Genomic DNA, 19132 nt, shown 5'->3' on the forward strand with positions numbered 1-19132 from the left:
ATGAAACATGAACCTGTGTGTTTGTGTGTCTGTGTGTGTTTGTGTCTGTGTGTTTGTGTGTTTGTGTGTGTCTGTGTGTTTGTGTGTCTGTGTGTCTGTGTGTCTGTGTCTGTGTCTGTGTGTCTGTGTGTCTGTGTCTGTGTCTGTGTCTGTGTGTTTGTGTGTCTGTGTGTCTGTGTGTCTGTGTGTTTCTGTGTCTGTGTGTTTGTGTGTCTGTGTGTCTGTGTGTTTATGTGTCTGTGTGTTTGTGTGTCTGTGTGTTTCTGTGTCTGTGTGTTTGTGTGTCTGTGTGTCTGTGTGTCTGTGTGTTTGTGTGTCTGTGTGTTTGTGTGTTTGTGTCTGTGTGTCTGTGTGTTTGTGTGTCTGTGTGTTTGTGTGTTTGTGTGTTTGTGTGTCTGTGTGTTTGTGTGTCTGTGTGTTTGTGTGTCTGTGTGCTCGTGTGTTTGTGTGTCTGTCTGTCTGTGTGTTTGTGTGTCTGTGTCTGTGAGTCTGTGTGTTTGTGTGTCTGTGTGTCTGTGTCTGTGTGTTTGTGTGTTTGTGTGTTTGTGTGTCTGTGTCTGTGTGTCTGTGTCTGTGTGTTTGTGTGTCTGTGTAGGTCTGTGTGTCTGTGTCTGTGTGTGTCTGTGTGTCTGTGTGTTTGTGTGTCTGTGTAGGTCTGTGTGTCCGTGTGTTTGTGTGTCTGTGTGTCTATGTTTGTGTGTCTGTGTGTTTGTGTGCCTGTGTGTCTGTCTGTCTGTGTGTTTGTGTGTCTGTGTTTGTGTGTCTGTGTCTGTGTGTTTGTGTGTCTGTGTAGGTCTGTGTGTCTGTGTCTGTGTGTGTCTGTGTAGGTCTGTGTGTCTGTGTGTTTGTGTGTCTGTGTAGGTCTGTGTGTCCGTGTGTTTGTGTGTCTGTGTGTCTATGTTTGTGTGTCTGTGTGTTTGTGTGCCTGTGTGTCTGTCTGTCTGTGTGTTTGTGTGTCTGTGTTTGTGTGTCTGTGTCTGTGTGTTTGTGTGTCTGTGTAGGTCTGTGTGTCTGTGTCTGTGTGTGTAGGTCTGTGTGTCTGTGTGTTTGTGTGTCTGTGTAGGTCTGTGTGTCCGTGTGTTTGTGTGTCTGTGTGTCTATGTTTGTGTGTCTGTGTGTTTGTGTGCCTGTGTGTCTGTCTGTCTGTGTGTTTGTGTGTCTGTGTTTGTGTGTCTGTGTCTGTGTGTTTGTGTGTCTGTGTAGGTCTGTGTGTCTGTGTCTGTGTGTGTCTGTGTAGGTCTGTGTGTCTGTGTGTTTGTGTGTCTGTGTAGGTCTGTGTGTCCGTGTGTTTGTGTGTCTGTGTGTGTGTCTATGTTTGTGTGTCTGTGTGTTTGTGTCTGTGTGTCTGTGTTTGTGTGTCTGTGTGTTTGTGTGTCTGTGTGTTTGTGTGTCTGTGTATCTGTGTTTGTGTGTCTGTGTGTTTGTGTGTCTGTGTGTCTGTGTGTTTGTGTGTCTGTGTTTGTGTGTCTGTGTGTTTGTGTGTCTGTGTGTCTGTGTGTTTGTGTGTCTGTGTGTCTGTGTGTTTGTGTGTCTGTGTGTCTGTGTAGGTCTGTGTGTCCGTGCTGTGCTGACTTTAGTTTCCCTGAGCTTGTTACTTTTGAAGTGGGTGGAGTTTGTTAATCTGTGATGTCAGCTCTCAGGATGAAAGGATGAATGGGATTTAATGATCTCATCTTCACGAGGACATGGTTTTTAACAGTTTTTTTCCTTTTAAAAGTTAAAGATCTTTCTTTTTCGCTCTGTTTTTGTTTGTTTTTTACGAACATGAGTGCAGTGAAATGGTGAACGTATGAAAGTGGAGACAGAAAGTTGGTGTCAGCAGGAGGTTCAGAGGGTCAAAGGTCACAGCTCTCCTCCTGAATGGATTCCAAACAGAACTCTATTGTGTCCTGGAAGTGGATCCTCAAACCACCTTTGACCTGTCAAGGATTTAGGATCATTAGTTTTTGACCCCATGGCCAAACCAATACCCTCAACACTTAATTCACCCTTTCACCTACTAATCCCCCCCCGGGGTTGACTGGAGTTGTGACGGTGAAGAATGAAAACTGTGTCCACACTGAATTTAGCTTTTCTAGAAAAAAAAGATCAAAGAAACCACGTTAAAGTAAATAAGTTTATTTATTTCTACAACAACAATAATAATAATAACATTATTATTATCATTATTATTAGTGTTATTATTATTAATAACACTAACAATAATAATAATGATAATAATAATAATAATAGCAATATTATTTTATGTGTTTGTGTAATACAGTGTTGTCATGTATGCAGTGATGATTTTCCTGAGCTTGTTTTTCTCTCGTAAGAAAAAATTTATCAAAATCAAAACTTATTTCAAAGTTGTTTTGACATTTTTTTCCTTTTTTTTGAAAATGCAAATAAAAAATTGTGCGATTTGAAACACACACACACACACACTCACTCTCACACACGCACACTTTGTGCATCTGTCGCATTCATTCATGTCGCTGTCAAGCAAGAAGAGTCCATGTGTGTGTGAGACAAGTGATCTAACACACACACACACACACACACACACACCTGTCATCATGCTGTTTGCAAACACACGTGTCACCTGTTCTCTGCTGCAGACCCACAAATCACAGCCTGTGTGTGTGCGCGTGTGTGCGCGCGTGTGTGTGATCCGATCACAAACGTTTGAGTGCGAGTCTGAACGCACGTCCTCAGATCAGATCACAAAAGCCACATTTTGTGGTTTGAGGACACATTCCTGAGCTACGTCCTCAGGACAAGTTTGAGACTCCGCCTCCTCAGCTGATGACCTCTGACCTGCAGCAGTTTCACACAACTTGTTTATTATAAAATCTACGTCACATGTTCACGTCTTTTTCTCACCGTTAGACAGAAACTGAAGTTTGTAAACCACTCACTCTCCCACACCAAAGTCCACAGAGAAAATCAGTGATTTTAACGTCACACACACACACACACACACACACAGGAGGTGTTGATCCACTGCTGCCTCCATCACTAAGTTCAAAGGGCATTTTGAAATCCTTCATTCAGATTGACCTCAGTGACACAAAGTGACCACAGGAGGCAGCAGAGGACCAGCGGCTCCTGTGTCCCCGCAGCTAAAATCACTGATTTTCTCTATGAGGTTTGGTGTGGGTTAGGCTTAATAAAACCTACCTCAGTTTATCCTCTGTCTCTGTCACCATGGTTCTGTTCGTGTGTGTGTGTGTGTGTGTGTGTGTGTGTGTGTGTGTGTGAACTAAATACCCTCAAAAACAAAGTGTCAAAAAGCAGACAGAAAACTTCTGAACCTGAACTAAAACTCTCCGTCGTTCGAGTCATTTCAATTTCAACGGGATTTCAACTTCGTTATTGACTCCATGTATTTTTACTGACTAATGTCAGCATATTAGCAAAGAAAAAACGTTAAAATAGGAATAGTTTAGTTTTTTTTTTAATTTTTGGTTGTTTGAGATTTTGAAACAAACTCATCACTGACTGTGCTGTGAGCGCCCCCTGTGTCTGAACCCACGTACAACACACTCAGCTCATAAAATCAGTTTAAGTCACGTCTTTATCTCACTGTTATACTTTTCTACGGAAGCGTATTTCATTCACCTAAAATCATTTTTAAAAAGTTTTTACTAGAGCTTGATGCAATACGCTTCATAGACGAGAAGCTCCAGGAGGATCATGTAGTCCATGTAGTCTGACTGTGTTCTTTACGTCTGAACTGCAAAACTCCAAAAAATCTCACAAAAACACAGTGACAGTGTAGTTTGCTTTTGTAAGTTTGTGAAACTCAGGATTGCTCACAGTCTCAAAGACTTTCATCAGTCACTCTCCTGCACCAAGGTTGCTGCTGCTGCTTCTGTTACTGCTGCTGCTAAAACTGCTGCTGCTGTGAGTGTGTGAAAAGACCGTTACCACTCACACACAACCCCAACTAAACCAAACTGTTGACTTCCTCTCTCTCACACACACACACACACACATTGGAAGCCCACTTTCAGTTCTGTATTTGAGTTCCCATCAGCTCATCTGTTCTTACAGTAAGAGGAGGAGGAGGTGTATTCAGGGTCTTTGTCATCTCTTCCTTTTTTTCTCCTCTGTTTAAAAAAGAACTGTGTGTGTCTGTGTGTGTGTCAAACTGACATTTTTTCATGGGGTTGGGGGGGGGGGCGGTCAAAAACCTCCTAACAGTGTGTGTGTGTGTGTGTGTGTGTGTGTTGGGGGGGCTAGTTTTTGTGTTGAAACATTTAAAAAAGAAATATTGTTAATTCATGTTTATTGTTACACAGCATGTCTTTTAATAAACACAATTTGCAAATAAAGACAAACGCTCCAACAGTGAGCGAAACATGAGATAACACTAGGTACTTTAGGAAACGCTCCTATTGGGGGGCGGTACTTTAGAAAAGATCCTTCAGTGAGAGGTACATCAGGAAACGCTCCTTAGGGGGCGGTACATTAGGAAACGCTCCTATTGGGGGGCGGTACTTTAGAAAAGATCCTTCAGTGGGAGGTACATCAGGAAACGCTCCTTAGGTGGCGGTACATTAGGAAACGCTCCTATTGGGGGGCGGTACTTTAGGAAAGATCCTTCAGTGGGAGGTACATCAGGAAACGCTCCTATGGAGGGGCAGTACATTAGGAAACGCTAGTATGGAGGGCGGTACATTAGGAAACCCTAGGTTTGGGGCGGAACATTAGGAAATGCTCCTATGGGGGGGTGGTACTTTAGGAAACGCTACTATGGGGGGGGCGGTACATTAGGAAACACTCCTATGAAGGGCGGTACATTAGGAAACGCTCCTATGGAGGGCGGTACTTCAGGAAACGCTCCTATTGGGGGGGGCGGTACTTTAGGAATGATACTTCAGTGGGAGGTACATCAGGAAACGCTCCTATTGGGGGGCGGTACTTTAGGAAAGATCCTTCAGTGGGAGGTACATCAGGAAACGCTCCTTAGGGGGCGGTACATTAGGAAACGCTCCTATGGGGGGGGCGGAACATTAGGAAACGCTCCTATGGGGGGGCGGAACATTAGGAAATGCTCCTATGGGGGGGCGGTACTTTAGGAAACACTCCTATTGGGGGGCGGTACTTTAGGAAATGCTCCTATGGGGGGGCGGTACTTTAGGAAACGCTCCTATGGGGGGGCGGTACATTAGGAAACGCTCCTATGAAGGGCGCTACATTAGGAAACGCTCCTATGGAGGGCTGTACTTCAGGAAACGCTCCTATGGGGGGGGGGGCGGTACTTTAGGAAAGATACTTCAGTGGGAGGTACATCAGGAAACGCTCCTTAGGGGGCGGTACATTAGGAAACGCTCCTATTGGGGGGCGGTACTTTAGGAAAGATCCTTCAGTGGGAGGTACATCAGGAAACGCTCCTTAGGGGGCGGTACATTAGGAAACGCTCCTATGGGGGGGCGGAACATTAGGAAATGCTCCTATGGGGGGGCGGTACTTTAGGAAACACTCCTATGGAGGGCGGTACTTTAGGAAACGCTCCTATGGGGGGGCGGTACTTCAGGAAACGCTCCTATAGGGGGGGTGGTACATTATGAAACGCTCCTATGGAGGGTGGTACATTAGGAAACGCTAGTATGGAGGGGCGGTACATTAGGAAACGCTCCTATGAAGGGGCGGTACATTAGGAAACGCTCCTATGGAGGGCGGTACATTCAGAAACGCTAGTATGGAGGGGCGGTACATTAGCACATTACATTTACATTGCAGTTACAGATGTAGCGCAGCATGAACAGCAGATCTGAACCACAGCTCACACTCTGATCACCAGCAGGCGTCATCAGTCAGGACGAGCAGCTGCGTCCAACAACCGTGAAATCAACTCCAGCTGAGCAAAGAACAAGCTTGTGCTTTGTTTACATGTTTCTCCATGATTAATATCACTTCACTTCTGGTCACATGTCTCACTCACTCGCGTCCTCGTCTTTACGTCGCACTCGAGCGTGGACAGACGCTTTTTTCTTACCTTGATGTGTTTACATGTAAAATGTTATTTTTTATTATTAGTTTCATTTCACTCAGTCATCTGCATGTTTCTGATTCATATTTATTAAACATTCACTCATGATTTTGTATATATTTCATAAACACATTGATCGTAACATTAAATTTAATTTACCTTTAACTTTAACATTTAACTACTCTCATATTTCTGACTTTAATCTCATAATTCTGACTTTAGTCTTATACTTTTTACTTTATTCTCATAATTCTGACTTTAATCTCACTGTCTGTGTTGACCTATGTCCTCATGATAACTCACTGTAAGTAGCTAACCAAGTAGCCAAGCTAGTAAACTAACGCTAAGAACGACAGACTCAGATCTTGCAGCAGCTCACGACCTTTGACCTCTGTACAGGCTCCTCCCCCTCACTAAGGACAGTGTCCACACAGACAAAGACAGAGGAGATGCTGGGTAGTAATGAGTTACAGAGCAGGATTAGATTAGCTGCTGATTCTGGAAGATTCTTCCTCCACTGTGAGTTTCCCGCCTTTGTTTTAATCCTCACCCTTTGTTTTAATCCCAAAGAACCAGAAAGCAAACACATTCACTGTATTACTGTGTCTGTTTTCTATCATTCATTGTGTTTGTACAGAAGAGGATTAGGGATTATGTGAATAATTTTATTACAAATTTAATTTAAAAAATTGAGAAAAATAAAACACTAATATTAAAGTGAGAATTCTGAGATTAAACCTCAAAGTAATCTCAGAATTCAAAAACCTCAAATGATATGACTTAAATCTTAAAATTCTGGCAGAATTTATTCAGAAAAAAACTCACATTAAACTCAGATTCTCATAAAAGAAAAAATTATTATTTTGAAAGACTTCTGGGAGAAATTTCTAACTTCACTCCCAAAATTCTGACAGTTTAGAATTCTGAGATTAAAGTCAGAATTCTGAGGGCGAAATCTTCGAATTCTGACCTCAGATTTCAGACTCTAATCTAACTTTAATCTCATAATGAACAACCACAGACAGGGAGCACACTTTGCCCCACACTGGCAAAGAATCCTGAGATTAAAGTCAGATTTCTCAGGATTCTAAAAGTTTACTGAACAAACATTCACACGTGGCCCTCATGCTCTTCCTCAGTAATATTTGCTGAGCACAGTTTGAGAACCGTGGATTAAAGCAGAAAATCCAGACTCTGTAGACCTACGCATCAAAGCAGTTCTGAACCAGATGAAAATCCACCAACGTAAAAAACCACGCTCCTCTTCAAAGAAACCACTTTGAGGAAACAAAGGGGATTTTTCAAGACTGCATTTGTTTTTCCTCTCACAGCCTCTCGACCGCTGAGGGACGGCCCCTCGTCGTCACCCGGCTTCTGTGAAGACGCAGCGAAAAGGCCACGGTCAGCACCTGTGTGTGTGTGTGTGTGTGGAATTAAAGGGACAGTAAAGTGTCAGGTCCCTCCACTCTCGTCATAAATGAGACCAAAAAGTCAGCGTGGATCAGCGTGAAAGGTCACGCGCTGCCGCGTCGGTTTCAGGTCCACGTCCTCATGAGTTCAGATTAGATTTTCAAAGAGAAATTTAAATGAGGGGGATTTGAAAGCGTTCTAATGAACCACTGTGTGATGACGTCACTCAGTCACAGTTTAATCCATGTCAGGTCAAACTCATTTGACTCTGAATGAAATCTAACACAATTTTGAGTCAGAAAATTTTAATCTGACACTGAAATCGGATTAAGAACAACAATCAAGAATTCTGACCTAAATCTCTAATCTCAAAATTCTGACTGATTTCATTCTTTAATCTTGCATTCTGACTTTAATCTTGCATTCTGACTTTAATGTCATAATTCTGACTTTAATCTCGAATTCTCTTCGCTGTGCAGGCTCCTCCCCCTCACTGAGGACAGTGTGTCCACACAGACAAAGACAATCCATTTATCTGTCGTGTACGTGTGACTCGGCCTCCGTAGATGGCGCTGTGTCTCTCTATAAAGCTAGAGAGACACAGCGCCATTAACTGTGTCTCTCTATGATAAACTTTATGACGTCTATGTGTGTGACGTCACCATGTGACGTCACACACTTTCACTGCACAGCTTCACAGACATTTCAAAATAAAAGTCCTCTATTTGTGCTTTTTATTGAAAAATCCAAAATTTGAGACGTAATGAAAAACAAAAACTTCCATAAGTTCCGACAAAGACTGACGATCAGGACGTTTATGACGCACTGAAAATCAGACCAACTTCAAATTAAAAGTCCCGTAATCAGACTTTTAACTATAACAGTTAATGACTGACCTTAACCCTAACCTTAACCACAGTTCAAACTTTAATCAGTTCCTCCAAAATAAGGTTCACACAGACACACACACACACGTACACACACACAGACACACACAAACACACACACAGCCTCATTATTTTAACATGACTCTTGTGTGTGACGACAGGAAACGCATCATCACAACTGGCTGACAGCCCTCACTGGTGTGTGTGTGTGTTTGTTGGGGGTGGCCACCGCAGCAAAGGTTTCTGGGTAATGGGTTCCAGATGAGGGGAATGCAGGGCAGCTGCGTCAGCCTCAGAACAAGCTGGAAGGTTCTGTGGTGGATTTCCCGGCTGTTGAGTCCAGGCTGAGCGTGGATTCATCATCGACGATGACGAGCGATGATGACGAGCGACGATGACGAGCGACGATGACGAGCGACGATGACGAGCGACAGCAGCTGAGACGTTGATATGACAGACGAAGGTTACTGCTCACATCTTCTCTTAAACATAAGTGGACTTTTACCAGTTGATGTAAAGGAGTTTAGTTAATTAGTTTAATTCAATAATCAACGTATCGAGAACTCGTTTGAACTCGTTTTGAATTCGTAAACAAATCATTTACAAAACATGTAAATAAACATCTCCCACGACCCCCCTGTGGGTCCCGACCCAGACTTTGGGAAACCACTGAATTAAATTACAATGATTCTCAAAATCTGGTCCTGGTCATTTATTCACTCACTCATTCATGTCATGACTGACTGTGAAGAGTGAGAGTGAATGGATCACAATGACACACACACACACACACACACACACACACACACAGTGATGAGTACAGTTTTCACTCATTGCTCAAGGACACACATAAACGAGCAGAGCCAGGAATTGAACCCACAACCTTCCAGTTGAAAGACAACTCGTCGATCCACCATGACTCAGTCCTAACTGCCGACTTTTGTAAAACTTTTACTTAACTTAAACACACATTTTAAGTACTTACTTAAGTACAGAAAATATCATACACTTTGAGACTTTGATTAAAGTAATATTATAATTTTTTTTTTTTATGTGACTTCAACTTCTTCCAATCCCTAATATTTAATCCTGTTTAATCTCTAAATATTTTATGTTTTAATCGTTCATGTTAGAAGAGTGTGTGTGCGTGTGCTTGCGTGCGTGCGTGTGCGTGCATGTGTGTGCGTGTGTGTGTGTGTGCGTGTGCATTCATAAAAAAACAACCCTAATCTGCCGCTCACTGATGAAAGGGCCTTTATAGCATCTGAAGCTATTTGTTAGCTGCTATCTGACACACACACACACACACACACACACACACCTTGACCGACTTACTGACACTGCGCAAACACACACACATGCAAACACACACACTCGCCTGCCAAAAATTAAAGGGATAGGTCAGGTTTTTTTTTGTCATTGTATAAACCACTCACTCTCCCACACACACACACACACACACACACACACACACTCTCCAACACACACACACACACACACACACACACACACACACACACACACACATGCAAACACACACACTCACCTGCCAAAAATTAAAGGGATAGGTCAGGTTTTTTTTGTCATTGTATAAACCACTCACTCTCCCACACACACACACACACACACACACACACACACACACACCTGCTCCACATGCACGTTGCGACACATGGACTGAGCTCCAGTTGCACAACACATCCACCGTGTGCAGCTTCACACTTTGCCCTGAAAACATTCACATATCTGCACAGGGGGGGGGGGAGGGGCCTGAGGACCACAGGTGTGTGTGTGTGTGTGTGTGTGTGTGTGTGTGTGTGTGTGTGTGTGTGAAGGTGTGTGTGTGTGTGTGTACGTCGCAGAGGACATCTGTTTCTCATGGCACGCTCACACGCTGATGTCGTTCTTATACTTACATATACAGTATATGTATATAGTATACATGTGTACTACACATAGTTCTATGTACAATGTGTACTATGTGTACATATATAGTACTATATACTATATATATATACATATATACACATATATTATTATAGTAGTATAGTACTATGTATGTATATATATACACATATGTATTAGTATACATGTGTACTATGTGTGTATATATACACTACATATATATATAAACATCATTTGTAAGCACTTTATCCAAAACTGAAACCTGGTAAAACGCTGTTTCATTTACACTTAATTATAGTTAAGTAATGATTAATTAATATACAGTATATCACAAAAGTGAGTACACCCCTCACATTTTTATACATTTTTAATTAAATCTTTTCATGGGACAATTTGCTACAATGTTAATGTTAATAGTCAGTGTACAGCTTGTATAACAGTGAAAATCTGCCGTCTATTCTATATCTATATAGATATATATATTTTGTGTGGCCACCATTATTTTCCAGCACTGCCTTAACCCTCTTGAGCATGGAGTTCACCACAGCTGCACAGGATGCCACTGGAATCCTCTTCCACTCATGACGACATCACGGAGCTCGTGGATGTTAGAGACCTTGCGCTCCTCCACCTTCCGTTTGAGGACGCCCCACAGATGCTCTATCGGGTTTAGGTCTGGAGACATGCTCGGCCAGTCCATCACCTTTACCCTCAGCTTCTTTAGCAAGGCACTGGTCGTCTTGGAGGTGTGCTCGGGGTCACTATCACGCTGGAATACTGCCCTGCGGCCCAGTTTCCCAGTTTCCCAAGAGAGGGGGTCATGCTCTGCTTGAGTATTTCACAGTACTTGTTAGCATTCATAGTTCCCTCGATGAACTGCAGCTCCCCAGTGCCAGCAGCACTCACGCAGCACTCATGCAGCACTCATGCAGCTCCAGACCATGACACTCCCACCACCTTGCTTGACTACACTTGTCTTTGTACTCCTCACCTGGTTGCCGCCACACACGCGTGACACCATCTGAACCAAATAAGTTGATCTTGGTCTCATGAGACCACAGGACATGGTTCCAGTGACCCAGGTCCTTAGTCTGCTTGTCTTCTGCAAACTTCTTGTGCATCAACTTTAGAAGCGGCTTCTTTCTGGGACAGAGCAATATGATGCAGTGTGCGGCGTATGGTCTGAGCACTGACAGACTGACAGACTGACCGACTGACCCCCCCACCCTTTCAACCTCTGCAGCAATGCTGACAGCACTTCTACGTCTATTTTCCATACACAACCTCTGGATATACACTCAACGTCTTTGGTGGACCACGGCGAGGCCTGTTCTGAGTGGAACCTCTCCTCTTAAACCGTTGTATGGTCTTGGCCACCGTGCTGCAGCTCAGTGTCAGGGTGTTGGTTCATTTTCTTATTTGTAGAGCAACAATTGTTTTTTTAAGATCCTCAGAGAGTTCTTTGCCATGAGATGCCATGTTGAACTTCCAGTGACCAGTATGAGGAGTGTGAGAGAGATAACACCAAATTTAACACACCCTGTTCCCCATTTACACCTGAGACCTTGTAACACTAACGAGTCACATGACACCGCGGAGGGAAAATTGCTAATTGGGCCCAACTTGGACATTTTCACTTAGGGGGGGACTCACTTTTGTTGCCAGCAGTTTAGACATTCATGGCTGTTTGTCGAGTTATTCTGAATGGACAGCAAATGTTCACTGTTATACAAGCTGTACACAGACTACTTTACATTGTAGCAAAGTGTCACTTCTTCAGTGTTGTCCCGTGAAAAGATATAATTAAAAATGTACTCACTTTTGTGATATACTGTACGTAAACGTCACTCTCACTCAAACCCTCCGTTAACCCCAAAGAGCGGGATTACCGGTTAACTACCGGTGAGTTACCAGCTTTATAGAGACCTGTGGGTAATCCACGAGTTAACAACTTCATTAACCCGTATTATATGAATACATAGGTCGTAAAAACACACACACACACACACACAGGCGTCAAACTCCAAACCATTCTTTAATTACAAGATTTAAAAAAAGAAAAAAGTGCTGCTTGATAAAAGAACATTTACATTTCTTTTAAAATTCCTTAAATTCAAAAATGATAGAGAAAAATAAAACACAAAAATAATTTATGATACAACAAAACAATTTACATAAAATAGTTTTATTTTTTTTTACAAAAACTGTACAATATTTAAAAACAGAAACAGGCCAGACTGCAGCCAGGTGGAGGTAGGTTTTAACGAAACGCCACCGCCGCCGCGTCGTCGTTAAAAAAACCCTTTTTTTTTTTAGTCGTTAAGAAATTCGGAAGACGACGACGACGCTGCGGCGGAATCGAAGGAAAACAAGGAAGAAGTCGCAAACAGATTCTGAGGCACGACGGCACCCGCCGCGGCGTTAGCGCCACCAACTGTTCAAGTACAAACCAAGGCGGAAGAACTCGAGTCAGGAAAACAACCAAAAAAAGCACAGGTGCATTTTTTTAAGACATTTGACACAAACAAGCAAACATTCACTGTAAAAACAGCACAATCATCGAAATATTTCATATTTACAATCAAAGTCAACAGCAGCCAAAACACTTTGAATGTTACTTGGCATCAAAGCTCGTATTTGATCCAAAAAACTAAGTAAAAACATAAAACGTGGACGCCCATGGTTTATTTTTTTTATAAAATGGGGGAATGTTGGTTTTAAGTCTACGTCATTTTAGATCTACGTCATTTTAAATCTACGGAAGAGATTTAGGGCCAAAAAATAAGACAAAATTCTGAGTTTAAAGTCAAAACTCTTAAATTTCTCACCACTTTTTCAGACTTCCAACATTAACCAATTGTCAGAAAAAGACAGAAAAGTCAAAATTCTAGAATTTGAATTTTTTTTCTCTTAATTATTTAAAAAAAAAAAAAAAAAAAACCTTTAGAATTCTGGGATAAAATTCAGAATTCTTTTCCCCCAGGAAATCTAAGTTCTAAGAGAGAATTTTTTTTAACTTTTTCGGAGAATTCTGAGATTAAAGTCTAAATTCTTTCTCAGATTTCCGACATTAACCAATTGTCAGAAAAAAGTAAAAACTCTAAGATTGAAGAAGCAAAGATCTGACAAAGTCCTTTACAACTTTCTCAGAATTCTGATTTTACAAAGTACTCAGAGAAAAGTCAGAATTCTGATTTTACAAAGTACTCAGAGAAAAGTCAGATTCTGAGATTTTCTCTCCGAATTACGATCTTTTTCACAAATAATCAAAAGTCATAAGTCATTTTCTTCTTACATTTGGTCCTAATCCTTTTCCGTACAGATGTGATTGTACCACGTACAGAAAAGTTTGAAGAATCAGATTCATGTTTCATGTTTCCAGCAGGTTATTACGTTTGTCTCACCATAACAAGAAAAAACTAAAACTTCCACCTCTTACCTTCTTTGTTTACACTCAACAAGACAGACGGTCTACACAAAGTGAGGCTCCGCCCACACTCAAGCTGTGACGCAGTGGTGTGGGTGGAGCCTAAATGTCACAGTATCACCGCTTTTTTTGCAGCTTCCTCCAAATCAGAACCTTTAAATTAAAAATAACCCGGTCACCGTCAGACATGCAAGAATCAAAACATCCAGAGGTTCGTGTTTATTTATACGTCTTTTACGACTTTGGCTAATTTGCTACGACGGCCTCGACTCGCAGTTCAGTCTCCTCAAACCTGAACGAGCTTTTCCTATGTTCACCATGTTGGATTGTTAATCACCTTTTTTTTTTTAATCTCCCAAACCAAACACTTTCAGCTCACAGGGATCCAGGAGCTGCTGGTCCACTGCTGCCTCGTGTGGTCACTTTGAGTCACTGCGGTAAATCTGAACGAAAGGATTTCAACTTTGATGTGGGAGAGTGAGTGGTTTACATGGCAACAGAAACTTTGGTTTCACTCACTCACTCACTCACTCACTCACTCACTCACTCACAGTCTCTCGGAGGTGAACTGAACAGCGGCCGAAGCCTTGTTACGGGTGACAGTACCAGACCTGGTTCCCGTCACCGACACACATGAACCTGATAACTGAGTGGTGTTTGGGCCCCGAGGGTCCGAGCCTGAGGGCCAGACGCACACTGAGGAGCCTCGTCTGGTGGATCCGTCAGAGTGGAGGGATCTCTGGTTAGTATGGCTATAATTGAATAGAAGACATCCTGAAAAACAACATTCAAGTTTCGTTCAGCTACTGAGCAGCGGCGGCGTCTACGAGTTACTCTGACCATAAAAAGATTCCATCATCTTTGCTTCTCAGTGTGCGTCCTGCGGAAAATAAAAGAACTTTACATTAAATACTAGCTTCCTCTGTCCTTGTTTCAACTTTAAACATTAAAAACGTTCTACAACAGTCAGCAGTCGAGGCGCTCAATGATCCGCTCTGAGGCAATGAGTGTGTTTGTCCGTCTGTCCACGCAGCGTCGCACAAGTCTTCGAAATGTCAAACTTTGTGCGCTTTCCTCGGCGTAACACTGACACCGTGTCCTCTGTCTTTGTACAGTCCTTTCATTGGTCCAGCCCGCGCTCATCGTCTCTTCAAAAAGCAAAAACAAAGACGTTGGAGGAGCATTAGCTGCGGAGCTGCTGCAGCCGGGCTTTGAGCGCGTCCTGTCGGGCTCTCAGTTTGTCTCTGCGGGACTGAAGTCTGTGCGACTCGTCCTCCAGGCTGTAGATGCAGTCTCTGGCCTTCTTCAGGATCACCACCTTGGACGCCTTATCGTTGTGCGACACTTCGGGAACGTTGTCGCGGAGCTGCACGAAGCAGTTCTTCAGCTCGTTGCGCCGCTGCCGCTCCATCACGTTGTGCGTCCGCCGCCGCTCCTCCTCATCCTCCGCCTCGGCCGAGTTCCGGGTGGAGTGGTGGTGGAGTCGCGACGACGAGGAGGACGAGCTGCGGGACGAGTGGTGGAAGCGCAGCGAGCCGTCGCCGCCCCGCGAACGCTTGTGGGACGAGGAGGACGGCGGCGGCGAGGCCGGACAAGGCGCCGCGTAGTTGTGCTGCAGCTGGATCTCATTGTGGTGGCGCTGTAGAGCGCGCTGCTCCTCTTCCCGCTTCTTCTGCCGCACAGAAAGCTCAGCCAATGAGGGCATGGGGGAGGGGCTAGAGGGACAGCGCACGACCGTCACCACGTCGATTTCTTCTTCTGCGGGAAGAGAAGACAGAAACCAGTTAGACGAGTTTTGCCGACGTGTGTGGAATTCACTTTACATAAGTGACGCCAACATACATCTCTAGTGACTTATTTTAACGTAGGGATGGAATTATATAGTACGTATAGAATATGTATATATAGCTTCATACGTTCAGAAATGGTCTGGTTTTTGGTGTCGGACACAAAAACTTGGCATCGGGACGTCCCTACTTTAAAGAGCCACAAGGGGGAGCATGAAACTTATTTACGATTTATTTACGAATGTTTGGTTTTTACCTGAAATTGTAAACACATTAAAAAAACAGCCTGTTTTTGTCCATGTGGAGTTTATAAAAATGTTACTTGTTAAATAAAGAAGAATCTTTGTGGTCCTGGACTGACTGAGAGGGACAGGCTCCCCCTTGTGGCACTAAAAACTCAAACGCTGGCACACGAGACGAGCAGATTAAATTGGGATTATACTGATGAGGGACTTGTAAGTGCGATGAGTGATATCTGTGGTGAGTAACAAAGACAAACACCGCTTTTGCCACTTCCTGTTTGATTTACAGCCACAGATGCCACAGGGCTCGAGTCAGTTAAGTGACTCATTAGGTGAACGGATGAAGCTTCCACTAAAAAACCCACAAGTGAACATGAGTCACTCACTCTCACACACACGCCCTCAATTACCTCCTCTAAAACCCTCTAATCTACCGCTGTCAGTCAACAGCCAGAGGCCCCGCCCCCGCCACGGCCGCACTGCCATTTACAGGTGCGAGGGTCGGGCGTCCGGCGTGCAGATAAGACGAGAGCAAAGAACAGTTTGGGCTCAGTGCCACTAAACATTAACCGCCATTTATCAATGAAAGTGTGGGCGTGGCCTGTTTACACTGATAAGATGCGATGAATGCGGCAGATATTTCATTAACTGATCACTGAATCCATTGTTGACTTGATAATAAAACCATGTTCCTGTCATTTTTCAGCTTCTTTGATTCAAGTAACAAAGAAATCATTTAAAGTTTGCTTTGGGAAACGCGGATGAACGTTTTCTGACATTTTGTGGATCCTTTATGGTCCAATATTGACTGTTTTATGGATTTAAAACCATGACACCATTAAAACATGAATGACTACAATCCAATGCATGAATCGTCTCATATCGTATCTTAAAAACTTGGATCTGAATCGGATCGCCGACTTCAGAAGTCCAAACATCCTGGATCAAGACTCACAGGAACAGAGTTGGGAACTCACCAGAGTCACTGGATGAGAAGTTGGACAGCTCGCCGCCGGTGGACCCATAGTCCGACGTGGCCTCACTGGTCTCCTGCGTGTCCATCAGGTTCTGGCAGTCCAGCGTGGACCCGGCGATCTCCTCAAAGATGCTGGTGTCAATGTCAGACAGCAGCGGGCTGGAGCCCAGCACAGACGAGACCAGCTTCTCCTCCAGATTCTTGTCTGCCACCAGGCAGCGCCACAGGCAGTCCTCGCCGCTCTCCTCCAGCGGCGAGCACGGCTGGCTGGGCTCGCCCTCCTTCTCCGCCGCGGCCGAGTGGCGGAAGAAGTCGCAGTTCCAGTTGAGCTGCATGTCGTGGTCCTCCAGCAGGATGTCCGACACGTAGCTCAGCTGGTCCTCCTTGGACAGCGGCTTGGCGCCGCCCAGGCCGCACTTCATCGGTGGAGACTGCGGCGGCGTCGGCAGCGACTGCAGGTCCTTCATCAGACTCTGGCAGAACTCGTCGTCAAAGAGCAGCGGCTCGTTGGAGAGCCAGTCCTGCGACTGAGCGAAGCTTTGCAACATGTTTGACTGCAGAAGATCTGGAAGAGTAAATGTCAAAAATCAAAAATCAATGATCAAAGAGGTAGTATAGCGATAAATCCAGAGAAACAGCTGGTCGTGTGTTTACATCCCCTCACAGTTCAACGGGGTAAAAAAAATAAATCACATCAGCATCAGGAGCGACGACACGCGCCCTAGTGAAAGTTTCAACCAGTTTCTCCACAATAAGAGCCTTCAGGCAGGGTGCCACCTTTTTAACTGTGTTTACATCACCAAGGCACCGCCCCTTTTCTTTTCCCTGCCCATGACATCACAGGAACAGCTGGGGAAGACAGAGGTGACAAAACCTAACACCCTTTTCCACAATTCACCTTTTCCCTTCTCAGAAGAGTCAATAAGAAGCAGCAACAACAGGAGCGCAGCCGCCTGCTGACACGGCTTTTGTTTCCACCCTCTGCTGCTGCTGTTTCACACATTTCAGCCTCACTGCAGGAAACACTTTCACAACTTCTCACAGACAAAAAGACCTCACAATTACCACTGTAAAGTCTCAGGGACGACTTCATGAATACCAAGTAGTCAGGGCGTGCGAGTGTTCAGCTGCTTTAACAAACTGTTTAAATCAGTAAAAGGTCAAATTCTAATAATTCATCAAGTTATATCTGGTATAATAAATATAACTGAGGGGGGGGGTCCAATGATATTCATGTGGGGTCCTATGGAATGTGTATGTATAGCTGACTGTGCTGAGAACAAAGCAGCTGTGTGTGTGTGTGTGTGTGTCCTGCCTTTACCATCACTGCCTGGGTAACCCGAGCCAAAGCTCAAACACAGACCAACCAGTTATAACAAGCATGTAATGACAATCATATTCACTGCACCTTAACACTAACTCGTGTCATACGAACACCAGCATTTATCAACATTATCCCTAAAAATCAATCAAATCAACAATCAGTGCGAAACTAGACATGAACAGTGTCTTTTAGGCAAAAAGCAGTGAATTCACAGTTAGGTTTTGAATGCAGATTCATTCTCTGCCGCCAGGTCTCAGTCACTGCACACGCGTACACCAGACCCCGTTTCACGTGTGTATTAAAACTCAGCGCGGTGCTCGTTTTACACCAATTTTCTAAAACGGACTGAAATAAAAACGTCAACCTGACAACTCACAATCATATTTGATCAATTCGGCGCGCGTGCGAAACACATCATTCAGATCGCACCAGACCTCCTTTCACGTGCGTACGAAAACCACGCGCGATGCTCGTTTTAGGCAAATATTCTCAAACGGACTAAAATAAAAACGACAACGTGACAACCTGCAGTTGTCCTCGATCACTTCGGCGTACACGCGAACACGCCATTCAAATTCAAATAAGCAGAAAAGCTCCAAGTATGTCAAACATCCACTGCAGGGTTATTTAAACTCGCCGGCTCCCCCACGTGAGACACCGGCACTCCCTGCTCCCAGACAACACTTTCACCGACACACAATCAATGCACAAATAAATAAATACAGAAATAAAGGCACAAAAACACACTGTGAAAGGACACACTAAGCGTTAATTAAATTAAATTAAATACAAGGTAACGCCAGCAGCTTACCTTCAAGTGTCCTCTCACACACGAGCGATTCAAAAGTGAAGAAGAGGAAAAATGGACAAAAAAAATGTCGGGAATATCCAGTTAAGTCCACAGAGGGCGAGACGAAGCTACGACAACCGGCTCGTGGGAGTTTTCCTGCGTGTAAAATTAAAGTTGGAGCGCGGCAGCATGGTGTGTGTGTGTGTGTGTGTGTGTGGAAGTGTTTGTCCTGCACCCTCTATCAGACAGTAGGTGTGGTCCGGCGCCGCCGCACTGTTTATACGCCGCCGCCACTCGCCGGTGTCCTTCCGCTGCAAAACCGCGCCAAAACGTGAAAATACACACCGGGTTGCTGGCGGCTTTTGGAACCGCCGCCTGCGTGACCACGGTCGGTCATGGTTCCG

At 44.1% G+C, this 19132-nt stretch overlaps 1 protein-coding gene across 1 annotated transcript in view; it reads right to left on the minus strand.

Annotated features, from left to right (window-relative positions):
• Positions 1-12351: 12351 nt before the first annotated feature.
• mych (myelocytomatosis oncogene homolog) overlaps positions 12352-19132 on the minus strand; it is a 6995-nt gene continuing 214 nt past the window's right edge. The window contains exons 1-3 of the mRNA XM_058631012.1: positions 18750-19132; positions 16616-17179; positions 12352-15367 (exon numbers count right to left, since the gene is read on the minus strand). The exon at positions 18750-19132 is cut by the window's right edge and continues 214 nt beyond it. Coding sequence (XP_058486995.1) covers positions 14793-15367; positions 16616-17162 — 1122 coding nt within the window. The 5' untranslated portion in view covers positions 17163-17179; positions 18750-19132 and the 3' untranslated portion in view covers positions 12352-14792. The remainder of the gene's footprint in view (positions 15368-16615; positions 17180-18749) is intronic.

This window comes from Solea solea, chromosome 6 (genome assembly GCF_958295425.1).
Source record: "Solea solea chromosome 6, fSolSol10.1, whole genome shotgun sequence".
NCBI lineage: Eukaryota > Metazoa > Chordata > Actinopteri > Pleuronectiformes > Soleidae > Solea > Solea solea.